This window comes from Cylas formicarius, unplaced genomic scaffold (genome assembly GCF_029955315.1).
Source record: "Cylas formicarius isolate icCylForm1 unplaced genomic scaffold, icCylForm1.1 PGA_scaffold_5__7_contigs__length_24384050, whole genome shotgun sequence".
Taxonomy (NCBI): domain Eukaryota; kingdom Metazoa; phylum Arthropoda; class Insecta; order Coleoptera; family Brentidae; genus Cylas; species Cylas formicarius.
Window position 1 is genome coordinate 1,241,921 of NW_026844341.1, and position 19,874 is coordinate 1,261,794.

General features: G+C 32.4%; 1 protein-coding gene across 1 annotated transcript in view; it reads left to right on the forward strand.

Moving 5' to 3' along the window:
* The window catches only part of LOC132702032 (uncharacterized), a 68,483-nt gene extending 50,553 nt beyond the window's left edge, over window positions 1–17,930 (forward strand). The window contains exons 2-4 of the mRNA XM_060670431.1: window positions 9,908–10,084; window positions 16,077–16,311; window positions 16,943–17,930. Of these exons, the coding sequence (XP_060526414.1) occupies window positions 9,908–10,084; window positions 16,077–16,311; window positions 16,943–17,057 (527 nt within the window). The 3' untranslated portion in view covers window positions 17,058–17,930. The remainder of the gene's footprint in view (window positions 1–9,907; window positions 10,085–16,076; window positions 16,312–16,942) is intronic.
* Window positions 17,931–19,874: the final 1,944 nt, after the last annotated feature.

Sequence of the window (19,874 nt, forward strand, 5' to 3'; positions counted from 1 at the left end):
GGAATATTATTATTCTAATAATTATTTTAATTATTACTAAGTTTTTGCTTAATTATTAATCTAAATTTAATTATTAAACTAGGAAGCGATAAACTACTGTATAAATACTTCATCCAAATGTAATAAACATAACAAAATCACATTTTCGCTGAAGCAGTCGCAGTAAGTATTATTATTCTTCGAAAACTTTTATTTACGATATACGCTTAAAATATGTTCGATTACTTCATCGCCGATTTCCAGCTGTCCGATTGCAATTTCAACAATTAATGATTATTTGGATTTAATAAGCGTTACTTGATATTCATTTATTCAGTTAACTGAAAGTTTCGTTACGAATATTACTTCATAAACGATATAACACTACTGATGGATTGTTTGTTTTAATTTAATTTACTTTATAACTTCCCTGTTCACTGTTATATTTTCTTGCGGTTTAAGATTCGATATTGTTCATTTTGCATATTTTAATATAATAATAATGAAACGCAGTGGTTTAATTAATAAAAATAATAATATCATTTATTACATTACAAAAATGCAAGGAAAAAGAATCACATTATATGAAAAATCAACAAATAAAAAAACAACAGTAATTGCAAAAGTACAGATGATGTACATTCTAGGAAAAGGAGACAACAAAATGAAAGAGTGGTGAAAATTGTTTTAAATAATTTACTTTACTTTAATACCAAGCAGTGAAAACATTTTTTTTGCGTATTACGTATAAGCGTACGCAAAAAAATACCTTCAAAAACAAACAGTTTCCTGTAAACTTCCAACACAATTTGAGTGGAACGAATGCTTAATAAACGAGTGACTTAAAAAGTTTGCCAAACGTGTTGCATATTGTACTTATTCTACGACAGTTAGTTTTTGGGCACATTTTTGCAAAACAATACGAATACATTCATTGACACGACTGTCAGAATTGACAAACGTCAAAATTGCAGCGGAGAGAGTATTTAATAAGTGGTCATTGACGTGACCGTCAGAATTGAGAAATCCATCCGATTGATTGCTCCCAAACACGTGCGGTAATATTCCAGAAATGTATAGTGTTACTTTCCGAACGTTAGATCGGTATATAATTACTTATTTTACAGAAAGGCGTATAATAAAGGCTTACAAGATGTGATGAGATTTGATAACAAAAAGCTTAATTAAAAAAAAATATAATAAAAAATATTTTTCCTATATTTCGGAAAAGAAATGATTGCGGACCGATGTTTATATGTGTATCAATGTAATTTTAATTTTTATACTCTGTCAATCATGTAATACAGATCCCGGTAATGTGTCGGTGGTCTGTGCTTTGTTGCGCCAAAATAAAGTTTAAATTATGAAAACCGGATTTTAGCGTAGCAATCCCACTAAAACTGAAGGGTGATTTTTCTTTTTCAACAGTTTTATCTATATTTACATAAACAAACAACCTTTTCAAACGTTTTTTTTTCTGCAATTCGAAATAAAAGAGGCATTGCTGAAAATTTTCTTCGGACTTAAAATAAAGCAAATTTATTTGTGCATTAGTTAGATTACTTGGTTAGTTTCAGTTGGACGTTGCCAAATTGTCCGAAATATCATTTATTACATTACAAAGATGCAAGGAAAAAGAATCACATTATATGAAACACTAACAAATAAAAAAACAACAGTAATTGCAAAAGTACAAATACGTATACATAAGTATTAACCACAGTAAGTAAAAAATTAATAAATGTTAATGAGATGTTTAAAGTCTCTCCAATTTTCATGTTCCAGAGCTGTGTTTCAGAGATCTTTTTTTTTGATTTTCTGCATATTTTACTTGACAAAAGAAGCCGATTATTATTGGTTTATAATATGTATTCGCAAGCCTGGATCCTTTGCCCTTCTATTTCTGCATTCGATTGAGAGCTTTGAACACACAAAAATTTTACTTTTGAAAAATTAATTTTGAGTCTGGCTTTTTCAAAAGATTCCGTCCTTTAATGTTTGTAGGTAATAGAGACCAACCTTGTCTGAGACCTCTTGTTTATTTAATAATCCTGGATAATCTTTTACCTATTCTTATTCTTGTCTCTAAAGCCCTGTATAATGTTTTTGTCGCAACTTGCCAGCATTCTGAAGTTATTTTTGTTTGTTTATAGCAAATATGTTGTCTACATACGACCTTCTTTCCGTAAATCCACTCTGTTCCTCATAAATCGCTACATCCCCCTCTAGCCTTTCTTTTGTCACTCCACTATACAGTCTTCCAATAGTTGCATTGACACTTAAACTGTTGGAAGTTTGACATTTGTTCTTATGTGTAGATGTAAGCATTCGTTAAAGATTGTCTTAAGAACTTCAATAGCCGAGTCTGGGGTATTTTTCAGCAGCTACTTCTTTACGTCTTCGACTTGCTAAATTCCAAGGTTTCCTTGTATGATGCCTGTGTCTTCAAATCTAAATTCGAAAACAATTAACTTTTTTGCTTAATTTAACATTTTTCTTATCGAGTTTTTTTTGCTGTTTAATTAAAATGACGTTGCGAGTGCCAACTTTACGCATCCCAGGACGAAAAAGGAAATATTAAAATTCGGCTTAACGACGGTGTGAAAGAATTCAAAGCCGTTACGCGCGAAGGTCGAACGTCCTGAAGCAAAATCTTAAATTGCGGATATGGGAACCTTGTTAAAACAAAATTACTTAATATATGACGCCAATTTAAATTGAATAACAAGCGGTTTCTCGCTTTTTCCTGTTCAGTTTCCTTAGAACCGAACCGCTACATAATAGTTGCACCACCCAGTGAATGTAAATATATTCACTAATATTTTGGGAAGTAGTTGAGGTAAGTGTGAATAAAAAAGAGCAATCGACGATATTTTCGAACAAATTTTTTGAAAGGGATTCTTAAAAATTCAATAGCGTAGTCAAACCACCCATGCTGAAGGCGCCAAGGAGATTCAAAAAACTGAAACACTTGTCCCTTTTTTTAAGCGTTTCATTTAATTGGGTGAATCAGTTTTACGCTAACTAGATTGGGTTAGAAGATATCAGTCCATCAAAAACGTTATCAATTTTCTTTATTACGTATTTTTGAACAATTATATTAAAACATACCCAAAAACGAATAATATATTTGCATCATTTACATATTTAAAAACGTTCCGTATTTTAGTATTTGTAAATATTCTGTTAGCTTCTTGAGTTTCAGTAAAGCGATTTACTTCGAATGCAATACTTTTAATTACTATACTTACTATGCTTTTACTATATTTACAATAAAGTATTACATGATCTGATTTTATTTTATAAATAAATAACTCATATAGTACTTATATATTATTTGCTAAACTACTGTTGATTGTAAAGTCAAGTTTTCGCCTGTGTTTGCAGCCTTCATCAGGGCGCCAATAGAGGTACGGAGTGTTAGATGTAGGAACTAACGTTTTTTAAAGATTTTTGAAATGCATGATATCAATTACAGCAAATACAGTATTAACTTTAGAACAGATGTCGAAGGCTTAAGTAGTATTTATACTTTTATCTTAATTCAAACCATTACAAAAATACCAGACTAATAGATTAATGTCATATTAAATACTTTTATATTTTGTTTATCAGAAGGATCTTGAGGTTGTGGTGAAACCGCAGCTGCAAAGTTATTGTGATGTAAACAATATTTTAGCTCCTAACATTCCTGTGAAAATTTGTGTTGGCTGTATTTTTGGATTTTAAGCGTGTTTTTGTTAAGAAAATTGTACAAAATGGGTATCAAGAGAAAAGCATGGCTTTGTTCGTATTTAACAAATGGGGTACAAAAACTAAATGTATTGATTGTATATTTGATATATCGATTTAACACAAAAAACTAAATATAATGATTGTATATTTGATTGCATAACTGTGCTTAATGGTGTTCTTCAGGGGACAGTTTCGGGACCTTTGTTATTTCTCGTCGGAAAATTTTTGGAAATTTTATGCTGAGAGTACAATACTCCACATTAAATAAGGACCTAAACCATTTTAACAATTTACAGCATGATGTTAAAATGTGTGACACTCTTAAGACATTTAAAAGAATTTTAAGACGTTATGTATTGTAAAATTTTAATTTGTGTGCTGAGCTCTTAGTTTTTGTTTAACTTTTTATATTTAAAATTTCTATTTTGAATTTTTATGTAGCATAATGCTAAATAGAGCTATATTATTATTATTAACGTAAGTTTTCCAAGAAATATTTAGGAAAACACGTGTGTACCTTCGATTTTTCCTGAAATAATTCTTCTGCAGAAACACGTGCTGCTATTTTTTGACCCTTTTTTTTTAAGTTTTAAAGTTTTAAATATTTCGAATTTCTAAGTTTTTAGGGTTTTTAGGAGCTTTCGTTATTATCAAGTTTATTTTTTATAAATTTTAAAAGAACATTTTGTTTAATCATCAAATAATATTTTAATAATTTCAGTAACGATTATGTCGGTAAATAAATTAATTAATTAGTACCCAACAGAAAGACAAAAATTGTCATTGTTATGCGTCTTTTTCTATTCCAAAATCTGCCTCACTCTTCTGAGATATCTCTCGACTGTAATCAAAGTGGAACACTCTGTATAAGTACTTAATAGGCAGCTCGTATGTACATACGTACCACAAAATAATAGAAAGTACTCATCTGAGGCGACAGTTGTGCAGATATAATTTTCAGTTATGTAATCCCAAGCGTATACCATAAAAAACAAGTTTTCCTTGCAGACACGTTTTTGTCAACTGCTTGTCTTCCTCTTTCAGGTTCGGCATCTTCGCTTGTCGTTGTTTCTTGGTTTTTCTCGACGCCTTTTATAGGATATTACACCGATCGTCTTGTGGCAATGTGTTAGTTTTCTATTGCTGTTTTTATAATTCCTTCGAAACCATAAAACGGCCGGAGGCAGTCGAAAACCAAAAAGGAATCCGACACGGTTTTTTGTAACGTCATCGTTTTAAAAGGAATTTATCAGTGTAAACTTCTCCGAAATATGTTCGATTTTTCTCACAATTGATCTGATTGATGCAATATTTAATTTCAGAAAATAACAAAGAATGAATTTCTTTGAAAAAAACCTCGACGTGAGAGCATGAAATTTTGCGTTCCTCCTTTTCTATGCGTATGCATATTACGTAAGCATAAAGGAGTTGACAAAAGAAGTTGGATAATTTATTACTTACGATATTCAAGTTTGTCAGTAATTTGTTGTATTTGTAATTGTATTTTTTGGTATATTTTTTTAGTAATCGATAAACCGTTTAAAGGATCAAAATACAATATTAGTATATAAGTAAAACATAATAAAGTGATTCTGACAGTTAGTGTAAACTACTAGAATTTTAGACGTAGCAATGTTTGTTGAATTTGAATTTGACCATAAAACCTAAAAAAGCAATCAGCAATAAAATAAAAAAAAATGTTATAATTACAATTAAGGCACACAAGTTAATACTAACAAGTTAGTTTATTTATTTCTAGTCTTCTTTTTTCTTTTCTCACAAGCTTTATTATAATATTTCACAATCAAATCCATAAATTTTAAATAAATTAAATATCAGAACAGACAATCTTCAAGCCGATATTAAAGGTTTTAAAGAATAGCAAATTTCAATCATAAACTCATTAAACAGTATTTGAATTGTATCATGTGGGCAATGCTGCTTTAAAGGTGAAATTAAATAAATACCAATATCTGGGCCTATTTGATATCTTAAAATTAAACTTTGATGATAAATAGTTGCAGTCAATGACAGCACAATATAGCCTTCGTGTGTACAGAGAATTAAATGTACTTTATAAAATAAATACCAGAAGTAGAATACCATATTTTGTATACACTCGCAGAAATCAGCACTGGGACAAAAGCTAAGCTTCTTTGATTGCATTCTTGTCATCCAGTCAAAACTAACCAAAACTTCAACATAAAGACTTCGTTTGCTCTCGTTAAAGAAGTGGAATGATTTATAATAAAATGTGATGCATTTATTGATATGGACTTATATAAATATTTAAAAAACCATCACAGACAAAGTTAAACAATTCCATTTCCAGTAAGTCAAGGAAGTGCTACTCCATCAAATAGTAGTTATATAAGGGGTGTTTTTTTTTAGATGTATAGAAATTTAAGTTGCAATACAACAACGATGGATTATTCGATTGACATGAATTTTATTTATCCGAAAGATAATCTTTTGGGATTACATTTTAAATATGATTTCTGGCATATGACCGCCGCGGCTGGAGCGGATGTAGTCCAATCTAGACCTCCAATTTTCGATGACTTTTTCCAATATTTGTGACTGTATATCGGCAATAACATGGCGAATGTTGTCTTCCAAATGGTTAGCCTAGCGGTATTAAATCACAAGATCTTGGAGGCCAATTCACAGATCCAAAACGTGAAATCAGGCGGTCACCAAACGTGTCTTTCAATAAATCGATTGTGGCACGAGCTGTGTGACATGTTGCGCCGTTTTGTTGAAACCACATCTCCTGGACATCATGGTTATTCAATTCAGGAATGAAAGAGTTAGTAATCATAGCTCTATACCGATCACCATTGACTGTAACGTTCTGGCCATCATCGTTTTTGAAGAACTACGGACCAATGATTCCACCAGCCCATAAAGCGCACCAAACAGTCAGTTTTTCTGGATGTAATGGTGTTTCGACATACACTTGAGGATTGGCTTCGCTCCAAATGCGGCAGTTTTGTATGTTGACGTAGCCATTCAACCAGAAGTGCGCTTCATCGCCAAACAAAATTCGCTTATGAAAATCGGGAACAACGGCAATCTCGTTTTGGGCCCATTCGACGAATCTACGCCTTACTTGATGATCGTTTGGCTTCAATTCTTGCACGAGTTGGATTTTGTAAGCACGTAAACCAAGATCCTTCCGCAAAATCTTCCATAAAGTGGATGGACACAGATCCAATTCCTGTGCTCGATGACGGATGGACTCATTCGGGTCTTCCTCAATGCTACGCTCTGCAGCAGCAATAGTTTCTTGTGTAGGCACCGTACGGCGTCTCTGGGGATGCGAGTTATCAATAAGAGTAAACGTGGTGCGAAAACGTTCCATGGTTAATCGAATTAACTGCTTTGATGGACGATTTTGTCGACGATAAAATGGTCGTAGTGCGCGATACGTATTCCGCACAGAACCGTTATTTTCGAAATAAAATTGCACTATTTGCAAGCGTTGTTCAGGCGTGAGTCTATTCATGATGAATTGCCAAACCAAACTGGGAATAAATCGCTTGACAACTATTAAATCGGCCGCCTTCTTGAACAGTAATGCCAACTTAAAGTTCTGTACATCGAAAAAAAAAACACCCATTACAACCTACAAAACCATTGGAGGTATTTACAGACGCCACAAAAGATTGCAGACTGTGACTTGAATATTTCAATTGGGTTGAGAAAACAGTAGGTTTTAAACCTAAGGAAGATGACACAAAACTTTTATGAGGATCCTGGATCCAGTCTATTTTTACTATATAACAATTGGGACGATGCCAAAAAGAGCAGAAGAATCACGCCCAGGTCATTAATGTCTGTATTGGAAATCTTTCACAAGCAGCCCTACCGTCAGTCCCAAGTCCATTTCAAGAGGTTTTGATGCCAGAGAAGTACAAAACAATTCGTTTTAACGCTTTAGAAGAACCACTTTTTATTGGTAATAGCGGACCAAGAGAAGGTAGAATCTTATTGTTCGGAAGAAATCAAAATTTGCAATATAGGATAGTGATGCCGATTTTGTATTGAAGGTAAAAATGACTTTACCTTTAGCATATGTTTCAGGTGAGCATTATTTCCTGTACCACTACGGAATCTTAATGGCAGGGTATTGGAAGGGCTTGGCATAACAAATAACTAATAGACCACTGCAAGGTGAGTAAGGAATGGCAAGCCCATATTTAACTAATTATTAAAATAGGACGGGATATGTTTTTGCAACAAATGGATGCAGATCCACCTGAAAAACTTCGGAAATGTGCACAGGGCGATAAAAGAGTTTTAAGGTTGGTAAGAAGTTTTGTCGAAAGAAATAAACTTTGAAATTTTTGATCATTAGTTTGTACAGTATGTAATGTGTAATTTGTGTCTTGTGTATGGTCGTAAATATGTAAGGTTTATTTTCCGACATATCTAATTTTTGTAGATGTAATATAATTATTGGTATATTATTTGCACGTATTGAAATTAATAAATATATTTTGATTAAAAGCAATTCTTGAATGAAAAATTTGAACCATCGGATAAAAAATTACTTATAGTATCAACCTTAACATGTTTAATAACCAATGTTGTCCGAATTAAGCTAAACAGACCAACACAGACCACCAGAACTCTCTTTTCTCTAAAGTCAGACTATAGCTTTTTTAACTCTTAACTGGACTTATTACTTAAATGCAACAATGTCAAAGACGTAGTACGAAATTTAAATGCAATATGCATCTAAATTTGGCACAGAATTTGTAGCCGCTGCGGCTATTTGGAAAGAAAGCAACTCTGTTTACATCCGACCCAGAAACAAACTCAATCAATTTACTCAAACGATATTATCGATGTTGTGTTTCACTAAGCCATGAAGAAATTATGTCTATAAACGGATAGATCGGTATCGGGTTTTACGGATGAATTTGTCGACCCGCTCAGTTATTAGAAGTAACATTGCTGGTGAAAAATCATTAATATAATCTTTTTGAGCGTTTTGTTGAAATTTGACGGTGTGTGTGACTAAATTACTAGGGAACAAACTCACATCATAAATATTGCCATGCCCAAGGTACTTGTCCATATCAATTCAAGACAGCTGTAATTTGTCCCGTTTATAAGCAACGTCGAATCTTGCTAAAATTTGAAAAAAAAATTGTCGGGTTATTCAACTTTCTTAATGAACACAATATATTAAGTTTAAGGCAATTTGGTTTCTTCAAGAAGAAAGGCACAGATAATGCTACAACTTTTCTTGGCAAATTTAGCTATGAACAACAAAAACTTTTGAATAAGGGGTGTAAGTTAGACCTTGATAGCAAGTTATCTGAAAGGTAGACGCCAAATTCTAAGGGTAAATTGTATTAAAAGTCAACAAGTTAAAACAAATGCTATTTACCAATTTTCTGGATTCTTCCTGAGTCGGTTGTTGTTGAGTCAAACTTGGCGAAACATTGGCAAGTTCAACTCAACAACAACCGAAGCAGGAGGAATCCAGAAGTTTTGTAAATTTAATTACAGTAGCCTGCGAAAGTTAAAGAAAAATTAAGTTAAAACAAATGTTGGAGTTCCTCAGGGCTCAATGCTTGGACCAATATTGTTCATCTTATATATAAATGATTTGTTGGTTTTGGAAGATACCTTAATAGCATATGCGGATGCAACGAAAGCAAACTCAATGGCCCGAACTTTTAACAGCCATGTCATCAACTCTGGATATTGTATACTCCTGGCTATATCAAAATAAATTGGTACTCCACACAGAGAAGTCTGTTTTTGTCTCTTTAGTTTGAAAAGTGTTTCAGTCGTAAATACCTAGGAATAATTTGCGACTTATGATAAAAAACAAGCAAATTATCTATAACATTTTTTCAAGTTTTTTTTTATATTTTTTTTATATTATTTTATATTATTATTATTATTATTGTTATTATTATTATTATTATTATTATTATTATTATTATTATTGTTATTATTATTATTAATTATTATTATTATTATTATTATTATTATTATTATTTTATACTGATTGTCAAATAAAAAAATATTGCTCTGTACCTTGCGAATTTTTGGCACCACCGTGTCAAATGAAAGTACTTTCAAATCATAATCGATTCAGCAAATTGCGAACTATTTTTGCCCAAACCCCAATTTATTTCTCTACAATAAACCATGTTTTCTTATGTTACAGACGGTTTCGAGCAAAAGTCGAGGTCAAAGAGGCCCAGAGCGCTTTCCACAGAGCCAGAGAACGATGTAGAAAACGACCTGGAGGAGCGAAACAAAGACCTAAATGCAAACTTTGTGCCCCCGGGATTTTTGAGTCCGTCGGTGTTGGAATATCTAGAACTGGGCAAGTCCATACCTGGTAGGTACATATAAATTATACTGTCCGTGGCATGAAGCAATTGTTCGATAAATGAATTTTTCGTTATACGGAGCGGCTCAAAAGTCATGCATCATTGAAATTTCCTTTTTGGCAATGCTAATATTGCAAACTTCTTCGAAATTCCAATTATATTGTAACGTAACAAGCGATATTTTGTATTGAAAGAAGTATAAATATCTCAGCAAAAGTGCCTGCAAATACCAATTTAACTTCTTCAAACTAAAAGTGATCTACATTTGATGCGATATTTGATAATATTTTCTATTACCTGAAGTAAAATAGTTATTTTTGGGAGCGCATGTATAGAAAACATGAGATGCACAAAAAACGCTAGTGTAAAAATACACTTGTGGTTAGATTTGGTTACTTAATACTTTTCGCACTGGTTTACTTCTTGCACTGGTACAAAAACTCTTTTTTTTTCATGAATACAAATCACAAAAAAATATTAATATATTATCATAGTAGTGTTGAAATTAAATTCTTTCAATATATTTTATTTATTATGACGTTGTAATAATTTTCCACAAATATAACTTAATTTCAATTAAGTTTTTTGCATATCATCTGTCACTCTGTATGTTTCCTTGCATATTTTCATTGTTATCTTCGAAATTTTCCAAAGTGCCCTTAAAGTACTGCTTTAGAGTACGAGTTCTTTCTTCACAAGTACCGTAAACCTATACCTGATATTTATTTATTTTATTTATATTTATCACACACCCGTAATATTTCAAATTGGTCTAGATGTGGGTAAAATATGCTAGCCATAAATCATAAATTGCAAAGTTTTAAAATTTTTCAAAATTTCTACAGCAGGAACTTTCCGGTTTTCGTTTATATCGTTGCTCGTTTAAAACTGCAATTTAAAATCCAAATCCTTCATGAATTTTAAAGAAAACTAAATCAAACAGTTTTCAGTGCGATATGCTATCAATAGTTGTTATGTTTTTACTTTATTACCTCCATTAAACATTACAGTGAACTCGGTGTCCAACATCCACGTTTGTGATATTTTTAATTTTCAATCTGTTTAAGTGGGGCGTAAATTTGCAAACAGCTTTGTTGAAATTTTCATTTAGTCTTCTCTAAAGAACGAATTGCTACTTGGAATCTAGTAATCTAGGGTCACTTTCCAGTGACATTGGTAAAATGGTTTCCTTAGTAGCTTTTCTAAACAAATGACTAAAAATAAATATTATTACATAATAAGAATACCTGATTGTAATTTTGTCAAATTAAAAACTAGTTTGTTTGTCAATAACAAAAATGTTCTCGCCTACTGCTTGCAGGGAATCAATTACAAATATAGTTTTTGGGATTCTGTGAAAAATTTTAACCAAAACTAACCAAATTATTTTAAAACATGTTCCATTTTATATTTCCAAACATTGATTATTTTATCTGCAATTATAACTCAATTAAGTGTTGCAATGGAATACATCGGCAAAATTTTACTTTCTTCTTCTTCGCGTTGCTTTTCCATTATTTACGTCGAAGTGTTCTTGCTGGGCGTTGCTTTCTGTTATTTTTGTTGTTTTTTTACTTTCTAGACTTTGGTTTGTAGTTAAGTTGAGTCTCATTTTCTGCGTACTCCTTACCCTGCTTATTCTCCTTTCCGACATCTTCTGTTTGACTTTACACGTATATCCATTCTTTCCAAATCTCCGGATTTCGCTGGCCATATCGAGAGTTAGTGGTGTAGTGGAAGATTTTGTTACTGGTTGACTAATTCTAATTTCAGGTCACGTATAAAAATCCAAGTCATGAGCTGAAATGTTAAAATCTCTGGACGAATTTTATTTTGCAACCAGATGGGATAGCGACTTTATTTAGTTAATGAGTTTGCGCAAAAAACCTTGAATCGCCTTCGAAGAAACACGCTGCACTCTGTTGATAAACGACACTATTAGTCTAGCCGTGACATTAATTCCTTTGGCGATGCCTTAAGGGCCTTCCGTCTTTTTCAGATCGGCCGATGCTCAATAGCGACGCCGTCCTTGCTCTGATTGTCGCGGACAGCATAAAAGAAATTAATGTAACCGTAAATTGCGCAGTACGTACTCGTTTATATGCGTAGTTAGCGTGTGGCGGATCGACATCCATTATTGCTTCTAACGCGCAAAATGGATGGCATATTAGAAGTATCTGGCGAACGGATTAGCGGATGTACTTTAAATTATGGGTGATGCAAGAGACGGTGCTCTATCGTCCTAAAATATTTTCAGGGGTACATTGTTGCCGCTGCTATATATATAGACGTGGTAACGTTTTACTTAGTTTAAATGGCACTCTCTGCATATCATTTTATTTTTTCTACGCAAGAAATAAAGTAGATTTTGTTCAGCTTTCAATAAACCTGTGTCTTCCGTTATCAAAATTAAAAATAATTTCCTACATTTTTAAGCATTTTGGAATCTCGAAGAAATCTTAATAGTTCGCTTAGCTTAGCTTTAATTAATTGGAAAGCAGAACTTTTACAGATAGTTCCTGGAAGGGCTCAGGCGTTCTTTTCTGGCAGACCATTTTAGATGGAACATACAGGGTTAGTTTTGAAAACTAACATCTTGCACCGGAGTCTAGAAACACGGTTTTCTCGTTTTTGAATTCTAAGAAAGAAACTCACCTATTTTTGTTCAAGTTTCCCTATATCGATCTTCTAATATAAATATTGAACAAAGCCATTTGGAAGAAAGACAGAATGAAGTTCATAAAACCTCATTTTCATTTAATTTTAGTTTCTTTCCAACGGTCTTGTCCTGCTCGACACCGATCGATAAGTATTTGTTTAGATTTTGGTCCTTGCTAACAAAGAAACTGGGATCATTTGTAGTGTTAGTATACAAAATAATAAAAAAAGTTTTTTTCATGTAATACGATATATATATAATATATATATATTCTCACGTATTGATTCACGGATGGAAAAATGTGATGACACTATATTCCGGGATATCATCCGTTCGCTCGTTGAACTCCGACTGGAATCCTGCATCCGACTGGAATCCTGCAGACGTTTCGCCAAAATCTCACTTGGCATCTTCAATGCTCGCGCTCCGAAAACACTTCGAACACTATATATATATATATATATATATATATATATATATGTATATATATATATATATATATATATATATATATATATATATATATATATATATATATATATATATATATATATATATATATATATATATATATATATATATATATATATATATATATATATATATATATATATATATATATATATATATATATATATATATATATATATATATATATATATATATATATATATATATATATATATATATATATATATATATATATATATATATATATATATATATATATATATATATATATATATATATATATATATATATATATATATATATATATATATATATATATATATATATATATATATAGACTGCACACAACTGCGCCTTCGTTGGTCATATATTTCGAATGCATCCATCAATTCGAAACGGACCTCAAAATTTTGTTTCATTTCATTATGTTGGATTGGTAATTTGAATATGTGAAACACAACCTATCGAAAACTAAAATTTATCTCATACATACATCTACATATGAAATGGACATTATTCCCGATCAACATTCGTAATACAATTTGCTTACTATAGTCATATAGATAAAGTGCATCATTTTACTATAAGTCGGCAACACACTATACACAAAATTAGTGAAAATAAAAGCAAGCGGCCAGGAAAATATTCTTTCTACTCCCTACTCTAAAATGCCCAATTATACGCTGATCAAGCATGAGAAAAGTATCATATTGAGATTTTAAATTCGATAGAGAGTGTAGCGAGGAAATTCCATGGTTTCCGGTACCCATTTGCAACGCGTTTTTAAACTTCTGCAGGCATTCGGAATACAAAAGATCATCTAAACTTGGTTTTCTTGTCATATATCAAGTTTCTAATTTAAGTTTTGAACCACTGCCACTTTCTTTGACGTTCATTCTTTCGATTCCTAAAAGGTCTGCTCTTATTGACATTCCTATAAGTACTGGTGGCAGCTAAATAATCAACGTAACTCATACGATTCGAAAACACCTATCGTGCCAATTTGAAATACTATGAAGGTCTTAAAGATTTAGCGGAGATGTATTTATGTATGTATGTATTTTATTTTTTAGTGTTTAAGAGATAATTTTACAAAGACAGGAAATCAAAAGGCAGACCCACCAACTCACTTATAAATACAATTATATGAGAATCAAACATAAATTTAACGTTGCCTTAGGACAATGGTATCATAGAAAATTGTGGCAAATTCTACTGTAGAAAAAGACTATTAATAAAGATTTCCCATTTATGCAAACCGGAGAATGGGGTGTTCTGGTTGTATGACTAATTTATACATTATTATTTAGAAATCAAACAATATTTTCTATAAATTTTCGATTCCTTCTAAAACAGCGCATACAAATTGCCTTAGTAAATTACAATATTTATATCCCTATTACAAGGGTTTCAAAAAAATGTCCGATAGAAAATCAGTTTGTTTTCCCAGGTTTTTTTATTATTTACCTAAATTAATCAATTAACCAATATAATTTTGTTTCTGGGTGAAAGAGAAAAATGTCATATATTTTTTTAAAGTTTTTTTGACACTTAAATCACATCAAAATTTTTAATTTTTATGTAATGTACCGCATCGAAATATATGCTATTTATAAAACTTCTGGATTCCTCCTGCGTCGGTTTTTGTTGAGTCGAACTAACTAACGTTTCGCCAATCATCTTGAAACAGTTTCAATCAAGCTCTGAAGAAGCCAACAGGATGATTTTCGAAACGTTAGCTAGTTGGACTCAACAAAAGCCGACGCAGGAGGAATGCATAAGTTTTATGAAAAGTATTACAGTAACCTGTGAAAGCTTCTTTGAAAAAAAAAAACATGTCGATTGACTTATTTTCATTTTTCTTAAGTCTTCGTTTATTTGGGGTATTCAGGATAAACTGAGTGTTTCGATGATTATAAAATTAAGTGTATAGAGTGTTGTCCAACTTTGTACACTGCAGCTAATCCAGGCTGCAGCACCTTGCGATTGGCAAGAGACCGCTTCGACCGCTAACGAAAAATTTACGGCTCTAAGGAATTTCGAAAAACAGTAGTACAGTCTACCTAGTTTCAACGGTATTATTACGGGAAGAACAATTAGATCCCGTCGGGTAGGGCACATTTTTGGGTCCTTCGAGCCGCATTTTTTGGTTCCGTTGTGAGAAAACTTTCGTTTTGTGTTTTTGGAGCGCATACGCATAAACAGACATTGTTATGCAATAGAAATTATTACATGAAAATAGTTTATTTATTTACTTGTATAGCATATACATTTATGTGTTTTATTTATGCAAGGCCTCCTAGTAAGCAGCTTGGAACTTTTTTTAAATAAATAAAATTCTACTTCAATATAACTTTATAAGTTGCAGATTGAGTACTAGAATGGGTGGTAGAAATTTTGATCAGGAAGCGTTATGTATTAAATAAATGTTTAATTAATATTTTTAAAAATTACATCAACTTTAATTGAAAGAAGACGTAATCTATATTTTCTTTTAATAATTGTTCACTACATTAGGTAATTTATGTTTCTGCTACGTTAAGTCACACATCAAAGTTGTAGTTAAAAAAATGGAAAAAAACTGCAGTTATTTATATTTCACTTAGCAAGTAGTAATCATTGCATTTCATACAGGATGCGGCATCTCCTGTAATAACTATTTTAATGTTAAGTCTAGCAAAAATAAGTAATGCCGTCGTAATTATTAAAAATAGAAAATCTCGATAAATTCGCAAAATTTTCGATAAATTGGGAGCCGTAAAGAATCGGACAGGTGTTTATGTATTTTTTTTTTCAAATCACCTCTCTATCTCTATATCGATTAGTACCGATATTCACATACACACATTTCTAGATTTTTATAATTTTAGGAAGACCCGGTACTGATTATCCAGTACTAGGAATGGTTCCCTACACAAACTTCTACTGCGACGAGCAGCCTTACCCGGGCTTCTACGCCGATCCGGAAACGCGATGTCAAACTTGGCACTACTGCGACATAGACGGGAGACAAACCACCTTCTTGTGCCCGAACGGCACCCAATTTAGTCAGCTAGTTTTCGTCTGCGATTGGTGGTTTAACGTCAGATGCGAACTTAGCGAAAAGTTAGTCCCAACTGAATAATTGTCAATTTTCTCTCGTGTTAGGGGCCAAGAAGTTTGAAAAAGGAAGTGTAACTCGGTCATTCTTGAGTTTTGGAAATCAGTTTTCTGCTACATTTTCTCAAATAAGTCAAAGTAAAATATTTTTTCAATACCTCTGAACCTTTACCAGTTCTCCAACATTTATTACGATCATTTTTTTTTCGTTTTAGCTTTCATTGAGTCACTGGGTTGTGGGACTCTTATTTAATTGTTGTAATAATTTAAGAAAGTCATACCGTTGTTATTTTTTTATATATAAATATACATTTTGCGATTATGTTAAAAAAACCATTACTATCACCACTTCCTTTCAGAGATAAAGCAAGCACCAATGAATTTAACTAAGGAATTTTGCAGAGACCTGCAGAGCATTTAAAAATAATTTCTAGCACTTTTGAATTAATTTGTTGCATTTGTAATATAGTTGTTTGTCTCGAAAATTATCTGTGAATCGACGTCTCCCTGCGAGTTCAGTAATCATTAATTTTAAAATATCATTCAACTTTTTTTGTAAATTGGCCCATTTCGAGTTTGTAATTATAATATCGTTTCCGTAAAAAAATCTAGTGTTTAACGTGGTTCTACTTCGTAGGTTGTATGTAATAAACAGTCGGCTTTACGGGAGGCCAAAGCTAGATCCTGCGAAGCCTCACCGAACTATTACCAAGCAACTGTTAGAAGACATATTCAACGACGAGGAGAATTAAGGACACAGATACAACCACAGAATGGAAAAAAAATGTTAAACAAAAATTAATATGTTGTTAAAAACGGATTTTATATGTAGGTATTCTGTAATTATTACACAATGCAAAGGACCGTATACAACCAGCCACGTGTCGTCGCTTAGATTCTATTGTTATAGATATCTAATATTATAGAATATTAACGTTACATAGTAGAATAAGGTAAACCAAAAGAAGATGTGTATTCAATAAAGTTAAGGCATAGAGAACACTCAGTATTTGAGATGAAAGTTCAAAACCAGAATTTATGTATCACTCACAGCTTTGAATGTTAATGATATGGATTTTTAAATATTAACTATTAAGTTGACAGTGACTGTATTAAAGCAGAAAAGTTGCGTTAAACCACTAGTTTGTCGTTGTTTGAATACAGGGTGTTAGTTAAAATAATTACTTAAGATTCCTGTAATTTTCAAAAATCCTCATTCACCCCTAATTCAGAGAAAATATTACATAAAACTTAGGATTTAGGAATATCTGATTTTTATTCATTGTCAATCTTTTTCCGATTTCTTGCTTTGAGGTCAGCAACGTCCTCCCGGTTGTTACAAGCATTTAAGAAACAACCTGTAAACATTCCAGAAAATAAACACATTTCCCCAAAATTAAAGTCCAAATCGCATAAGTTTAATTATAGTATATACATATTTTTTAAATTATGGTTAATTGTTGTAGCACAGCTAAAAATTTTTTGAATGTTTTTGTTTCTAGGATTATTTTTTTTTACGTCTGTTGATTTATTGATGTATGTACATATTGTATGTATGTACGTATTGTTTTGTATTTAACGATACTGTGTAAAGGTGTAATATAATTTTTAATATAGATTCGGTTATAACGTTTTGCTTTTTTTTATTGTCCATTGGTGAAGCAGAAGTCTAGTTGTTTTGACGGTATCATTACAGGAAAAACAATTAGATCCCGTCGGTTACAGCACATTTTTTGGTCCTTCGAGTCGGATTTTTTGGTTCAGTTCTGAGAAAATTTTCGTTTTGTGTTTTCGGAGCCCGATCATTGGAAATGTCAAGTGAGAGCTTGGCGAAACGTCTGAAGGATTCCAGTTGGAGTGCAAAAAACGAACGGATGGCCCAGTGGCCATCGTTTGAGTTTCTCGAGTTCATCGCTTTACGAACTCCCTAATGCCATGTTGTTTTTGGACGCCCTCGTATTTTTCGGCAGTGTTTGTTCAGGTAATCTGTCGTCGTTCATACCCTGTACATGGCCGTACCAGATCAGTTGTTTTCTTTTAGTTTGCGTGCCATATATTCTAGATCTTCTTTATCTCCTGCTATTGCTGCCTGATCGTCTGCAAACTGTAGGCTAAATACCGTTCTCTCTTTTAGGGGTATTCCCATTCCCAAACATTTTTGTTTCCATTTTAGTAAGGCTTCTTTAACATAAATTATAAAAAGGGTTGGCGATATACAGCACCCCTGGCGAAGCCCCTTTGTTTGTTTGTTTTTATTTTTGAAGTAGAGTTATTATAAAGTTTTGTGATGGCATTTATTAGAGTTTGATTAATGGAGGTGCCTTGCAATACTTTCCAGAGCCGGTTAGTGGGAATATTAATAAGATATGTTTTTCTAAATTGACGGTGGACCTTTTCTCTATTATCTGCTTCATACAGAATATGTTGTCAGTGCATGAATTTCTGGCTCTAATTGTTCTTATTCTTATACTAATTCTGACTCTATTAGTTCTCTTAATGGACGCATTCAGCGGACGTAGCAAAGCGTTCCTGATTCGTAGCGGTAGCGATTGGGAACATATTTGTAGAGGTTATGGTGTCTTATTTTTGTTTGGGTGTTTTTGATTTTGAGATTTAGATTTTTTCGTATATTTTATTCAGTGTTTGTGCTGCTGATTTAATATGTGTTAATAAAGTGGAAACGTCTTTGTACTCTAGTACCTCCTACATCAGAAATTAGTGGAAACGGATCTTTTAATTCAAAACGAAATGACGGAAGATAATTTGGTCAAATGGCTTTGGAATTCGCACAACCAATTCGAATATTTGAGGATAAAGAAGGTGTTAGGTGTCCAATACCAAAAAATCAGAAGTATTACGAAGACTGTAAGGAGTTACGAAGAGGTCTATTTTGGCATTTACCACATCTAGCACGTTCCGGCGCAGCGAGACATTTGATATGTTTTGAGGAGGAGCTACCCACCTGGATATTGCAGATGAGGGTGGAAATGAGCAATCAAATCAAATATGCTTTTATAACAAATAAAAATATGTTTTTGAATTATTGCTCTTTTTTTGTAATTCAGATAATAAGTGCAAAATTTTATTTCTTTCCACCTAGATTTACATGCTTGTTTCAAGGGCGTTTCGGAAGAGGTTAATTTCTTGTACTCGAGGTTCCTCGTGACTTGTCAGCCTTCTTCGTAGATAAAACATTCCAATCTTTGACTCCCTAACCTTTGTACTTCTAACATAAAAGCATGTATAAGCCTTTAATTTTTTTAATTATACCAATAAAAAAATGTGGAAATTTAACCTACGGGGGGGATATTGGTGTTGCTCTGACTGGAGTGGTTTCCATTTGCGAAGTCACTGGGATAGCGGGTGGGTCTTTCTTATTTTCGGCAAGGGGCTTTTTTCCTTATAACAGGAACTGCTGTCGAGGTTATTAGGTTAGGGAGGTTAACTGTTTTGTCCTCCCTATGTATTTCATCAACCTGGTGATAATATTCCTCGTAAATTCTACCCCTTTCAGTTTTCCCTAAATTGTCTTTAGTGTCTGTGTAGGTTTTTTTCAGGTTTCTCCATTT